The sequence below is a fragment of the Euphorbia lathyris genome, chromosome 1 (genome assembly GCF_963576675.1).
Source record: "Euphorbia lathyris chromosome 1, ddEupLath1.1, whole genome shotgun sequence".
Lineage (NCBI taxonomy): Eukaryota > Viridiplantae > Streptophyta > Magnoliopsida > Malpighiales > Euphorbiaceae > Euphorbia > Euphorbia lathyris.
This window is the reverse complement of record NC_088910.1, coordinates 12542008-12548611: the sequence shown is the minus strand read 5'-3', so window position 1 is coordinate 12548611 and position 6604 is coordinate 12542008. Positions and strand designations below refer to the sequence as shown.

At 32.1% G+C, this 6604-nt stretch overlaps 1 protein-coding gene across 1 annotated transcript; it reads right to left on the bottom strand.

Annotated features, from left to right (window-relative positions):
• Positions 1 to 3962: 3962 nt before the first annotated feature.
• On the bottom strand, positions 3963 to 5794 carry LOC136222017 (uncharacterized). The gene has a single exon (XM_066009499.1). The coding sequence runs from the start codon at positions 5647 to 5649 to the stop codon at positions 4348 to 4350; it is 1302 nt and encodes a 433-aa protein (XP_065865571.1). The 5' UTR covers positions 5650 to 5794; the 3' UTR covers positions 3963 to 4347.
• Between the last annotated feature and the right edge of the window lie 810 nt (positions 5795 to 6604).

The following is a 6604-nucleotide window of genomic DNA, read 5'->3' as shown; positions in this document are numbered from 1 at the left end:
TTTGGTGTTAATTTTGAAAACATTATTAAGAATTGTTTAGTTTATTCACCGTTTATTATTGAAAAAATATAGATTCCCGTTTTTAGAAAAATCTACTTTATGTATAAAAGTAAACAGTAGTTTTCTAAACAAACGTAGAAAATGGTAGAAAATGGAGCGGTCATTTGAAAAAAAAAATCACTTGAACAGTGACTTGATAGTCACATTATAAATGACTAGCTCTCATGCATTGTTCAAAACCGAGATAATCTGGATTGTCTAGGTATCCGAAATTATAAATTTGTCCCGATTTTATCCAATTAGTCACTCTAGCCGTTTTTTCCCTATGCGATTTTTAGCCGTCTGGGACACCGTCTAAACAACAATGAACAAAAGTTTCTATTATTTTTTTTTGTTTTATTATAATTCAATTTTGAATATTATCGCATGGTTATTCATAGATTATGTTTATTATTTTCTTCTCTATTTATAAATATTTTATTTTATTTGTTTCAGTTTTTTCAATAATATTATATTAATGTTTTCACATGAAAATATATATATTTTTATATTAAATAATGTTATACTATTATTTTTAAATAATAATATATATTTTAATTGAATTTATATAAACAATTGGTTGATTAATAAATAAAAAATATAAAAATACAAATCCGATTAATTCACGGCTAATCTATGTTAATTCTCGAAGGTTCTGTCTGTCCGACTAGCGTCTAGCTTCTTTTTACAACCTTGTACGACTTGACTTCATGCCACCAAAAAAATATTATTTACTTAATTCAATTGCTTAAAACTATAATCATAGTAAAAAAAAATATTTTTTTTGTTGTCATGTATCTAACATAATGATGTAAAAGTAAGTCATTTCTAATATATTTGTTATGTTATTATTCCTGTTATTATTATCTTTTTTTTGTTTAATTGGAATGAATATATTGAAATAAAACGAAAATTCAATACACACTCTATCCTAGTTGAAAAATTAAGATGATCAATAACGTAAGTAACTAAACCACATGATTGATAGTTACATGACATCCCACTTTAGTAATGTAAACTTACCAAACATTTAACATCCATGCACAACTTTTTTCCTACTCTCTCCATTCTCAAATAAGTGTCGTTTTAGAATTTATCACACAAATTAAGAAACACAATTAATATGCACTTAAATTAATAAATTTACATGGATTAACTAAATAAAAATTATCTCTCCTATAATAGTTGGAGAAAAAACTTTAAAAGCTTAAAAAACACATAAATCAAGACAAAATTTAAATGCTTAGACCAAAAAACTATACTAAATTTTATTGAAAAACGAAAACGACACTTAAAAAAGAACAAAAACAATTATCTAAAACGACACTTATTTGAGAACAGATGGAGTATTTAATAATTTGATGTACAATCTTCAATTTTATTTTGCACGTATAAAATTATATAATCTTTTGGTAACTTCTCACTAAAGTACAACCGGTAATTATGAATGGTTAACATGAAGTCAACGCGTTACATCAGCAATTTGACCTCTGTAAAAATCGAAAGTTGACCGTTCAACGCATAATCAACTCGCCACATCAACAATTTTAACATTTATAGAGGTCAAATTACTGACATGGCGCGTTGACCAGTCATAATTACTGGTTGTACACTTTAGTGGGATGTCACCAAACAATTGTATAGTTTTATATACAAAATTGAAAGTGTACACCAAAATATGAAAAATAATAAAACTTGTACATCACGTATGTAATTTACTCTAACATCTACTATTAGATATTAGCTCCTCAATTTCCACTCCAAAAAAAATAGAAGGAAGTGTTTGATTTTAAAAAAAAAAAAACAACTTTTAGCATCTATTTCAAAAAGAAAATAAGTGTCCACTATTGAAATAAAAGTTACGCAACACCAAACAATAACAAATAAAGCTCAGTTATGTTTGATTGTTTGCTCAGCTGCAAAGTTGTGTCCGTTTTAGTCTGGTATGTTGAAGTGTGATATCGACGCTGTAATTTTTCCTACTCAACACACTACTAGTTTTGATTTTATTATCAAAGATGATTCTAGTAACGTGATCGATATGATTCTAAAACGTTTGTTAATGTTTTTTATAGTACAAATGAGATATATTATGTGTTTGACTTTATTATCTCTGAATGTAAATCCCTCTATGTAGATATCATTAACTGTCGTATCAATTTTGTTAGTTGATCTACAAATCGTTTACCGTTTGTTAGTTGATCTACAAATCGTTTACCGTTTGTTAGTTGATCTACAAATCGTTTACCGCATATTCTAACGAAAGCTGCCGGTTCCAATCTGGTTGTGGAGTGAAGATGCATGCCCCCTCTTTTTTTTTTTTTTTTTTTTGTATCGTTTTACTTTTAAATTCTTAATAAAATTCTCATTTTCCTTAAAGAAAAATGAAATGTTTGTTTTCAAAACCACAAAAATATAACTTCTGAAAACATAAGCCTTTTCAAGAAAATCTTATTTTGAAACTTTTAACAAAAATTATTTGTATTTATTAAATTTTAATTAAATTATCTTAATTATTTCTGCAAAACACATTTTTTTACATTTTTCTTATTTCTATAGTATTATTATAAAAAACAAGATTTTATCCGTTAAATCAATTATTAATTTTTATTTAGTTATTTAGATTATTTTAAATAATTTACATATTACATTTAAAAAAATTTATATGTTGGTTTTTTTCTTTGGTTCATAAGGATACATCACCGACAGTGGTGACTAATCCCTTTCGCAGATGGATTGCACCTCTATGGATGGAACTGCTGGCCACGGAAATTCTTTTCATTCCCAAAAGTAAGGATCAAATTCTGGACATTTGATTAAAGGAGGAACCTTTACCATTCTACTACAACCCCGTGATTTGGTTAATTTAAAACATGCTCATAGTAAAGATTTTACATACTAAATGCAACAATTCATTACAATTTTAAACACTAATAATAAATTTGTTGACAACAAACCGCTAACACTAATAATTAATTGTTGACAACAAAAAGCTAACTGATACAATAAACAGCTAATTGAACACCAATCTATCAACTAACAACTGCATTTGATACATGCCTTAAGTATGCATTTGACACTGCTTTCTATAAAGCAAACAAAAATGAAACTTACTTTCCTTATAAAAATGAAAAAGCTAATATTAAATTTTTCTTAGAGAAAAATTGCCCTCACTTTCACCTTAATTTCAAATATAGCTTTAACTTTCAATTCAATTTCAAAAATACCCCTAATTTTAAATTTTGATATATATTTACCAAACATTTAACCCTTTTTTACCATAACAGTTTTTCCTACATCACCTCCCCAACCCCACAACAAAAAATTCTGAAGGGCCACAAAAAGGCCAAATTGACCCTAAACAAGATTACTTAATTGTACTCTTAATAGAAATTAATTAAAAAGCACCAGGCTCCACCATAAGTCTGTTAAACTAACACACCCAAATTAACTAAATAATGAAATAGTAGTATCACATGCGAAAGCCACTTGCAAAATCCACATGAAGACATTAGATTTGAACAAAAAATATACTAATATAAAAGCTCAAGATTCTGCCCTGGTCAGCATATATTTTTGGAACTTGACCCACATACTTGATCCAGGCAAGAGGGGTCACTCATGGTCCACACCGACCACAATACAAAATAATCCCTTTTAAACCAAGATCAACGATCCAGATAAACTATACATTTTTCAATTTCTTTTTCTTTAAACTACTGTAATATTTAATACATGAAAAAAATTAATTGCCTGGCGCCTCTGTTAATTTATTTGAATCTTTTTTTGGCAGCATTCCCAAACTTCTTTCACCCACTACACAACAAACTACACTGGGAATATTATTATTTCTTAAATCTAAACTATATTATCATATAGATTAACAAAATTAGCAGATAAAAACAAATCAAGTAGGGGGCAGCTCAAGAAATACCAGAGAGATTCCATATCTTTCAGTCAATAAACAACTACAGGGACTACTACTAGCTATAGTTAGATCAGTAGGAGGAGAAAGAAACAGCAGTAGTAGCTTCAATAGAATAGATAAAATAAAACTAAAAGGACATCAACAAGAACAGTAATAGCTGAAAGAAAAGACCCCCTGCCGCTTATATACAATATCTAATTAAAAAACACATACCAATGTCTGTGATAATTTGATTGACTCGATCCTAAAGATTGATTCTCTGTTTCTTTTTTTTTTTTTTTGGAAAAAAATTGAAGAAAAAACCATAACAGAAATCTCAAGAATAGTAGCTAAATGCTGAATTCTAGATGGTGTTTTTGAGGTTACCGTTAAACTCTGTTCTATTGTGTTCGATCAGTCCGATTCCTGCTACTGTTGTTATTGTGTTGATTTATCTGGCCTTTGATTGTTGATTCTTTCTTTTGCGGCGAGGAAGAGAAGAGCTGGCCGAATCCGAAAACGGAGCCTGATTTTGAACTTCCTCTGAGAGAACAAACAGGAACATTGAGAACCGGAGTGACTCTTACATTGGCTGAGTATGACCTCTCCATTCCTCGGTGTTTGTATCTTGGACCGCCGTTAAAGCTACTTGGACTGCTAGAACTTCTCTCTAAGCTCTGAAACACTATTTTACCTGACGAGTTCATTCTCGGACTATCCACAGAAACACCTCTGCTCGTCACTCCACTTGATTCTCCCCCGGACGACCTTCGCATCGGACTCCGGCCATTCCTTGTCCCAGCGGTTGGATTATTGCAGTTATTGTTGCTGTTATTAGTATTAGACTCTGACCTTGGCTTCACCATTCTCATTCTAGGGGGATTTGGATTCCGATTGAGAATAAATGGATTTGGATTAGGACTTTGCAGAGGATTTGGTTTCTCTGAATCAAGGGAGAGTCTAGGGAGATCCTCGTGTTCGTGGCTCGAAGACGAGGAAGAAAGCGATAATCTCGAAGATGAAATGGAAACGGACTCGCAATCAGAATCCTTCAACAACGGCAGACTCAGAGACTGATCTAGAGACGCGGAAGAGTTGCAACTGCAGGATTTTGAACTCCTATGCAGGAAATGCTTCAACGATTTGGGGTTAGGGTTCGAAGAAGAAGAAGATAACGAAGACGACGACAAAAACGACGTCGAATTCTTGTGAGCTTCAGCTTTAGCATTTGCGTTCTGGTACAACTTTTTCAACCCCAACAACTCCTTCCATCTACTTGAACACCTGGGAGCTTTAGGCGAAAACAAGTAAGGATCAGTACCAGATATTTCCATCTCCATTGTACGGCAAGATTTGGCCGTATCCGGCGATCTGATCTCCGCAAAACCATTAACAACAACAGGCTTAAAACCAGCAGCCACTCGAAGCGGCATCAGCTTACCGTCAGCAAAAAGCTCATCCGCCGGAAGCATAGTTACAGAATCATCCAACCGGAACTCAAAATCAACAGGATCTGGAATCTCCAGCGGATCTTCCGCGGCCGGATCACACGAAACAGACGGCTTAGATCCTTGTTGCTTCGAAGCAGCATCCTCTTCCCGGCTGAAAGAGATTCTAGGACTCAACCAACCATAGGAAGAGTAAGTCGCCGGCGGGAACTTCTCCGGCGACACTGCAATGTTGTTCACGCATGCCGACGCCATCACCGAAAATCACGGAAATCGAATGGGAGTGAGCGGAGGGGTTTCGTTCATTAACGGAAATGCTCAGGTGATTTAGATCTAGAGAGAGAGAGAGAGGGGTTTTCTTTGGCGCTTATGTTTAGGGTTTGGAATGTGTCCAAAAACTTTCATTGGCTTCTTTTATATAATAGTAACAGCGATGCCATAAGTACTATTTCCTTCTCAGGCGGGTCCGACGTCGTTTTCAGATTTTCACTTGTGTTATCTCTTTTTCATTATTATCCAAATCTTTGGATTTTGCCTAATTAAACTTTCAGTTGGTGCAATTATTCTTTCACATTAGTTTAGGTTCGGTATTTATTACTTTAATAATGCATGCATCATATGGTGATACTATGTAATCAAATTTAAATCTAAAGTATTAATTGCTTAAATATCAATTATATTGACATATTATAATTAAATTTATATTGCTTCAAAAAATAATTAAATTTATATTTTTATAGGAATTCTTGTATTTATTTATTTATTTATCTAATTTTCATATTATTATTGGCAAAAAAAAACACAATTAAGCCCTTGAACTTTGCCTATTTTAAAGGTGAAGCCTCAAATCAATTATTTTTCTACATTAACCTCTTAATCATTGATTCTATTATGGATTCAACCTATTGACGTGGAAAAATAAAAATAAGAGTTTTGAGTAGGAGAGATAGAAAGTAAAAAGTAAAAAGAAATCACAGAAATCAATTTGGAGTAGGTTGTTCCAAACTCGATTTTCTCCTCTCCCATTTCGTGATTTTCAACATTAGAATCGTCAAATCGATCTCTCCTCTAACATCAAAATCCATTTCTAGGAGGTTCAAGCTCGATTTCCAATTTGGAAGAACTTAGTGAAAATCGATTTCTCAATTTTTTTTAACTTTTTACTTTCTCTCTCATAGTAAAGAAACTTATCTTTTTACTTGTCACATGG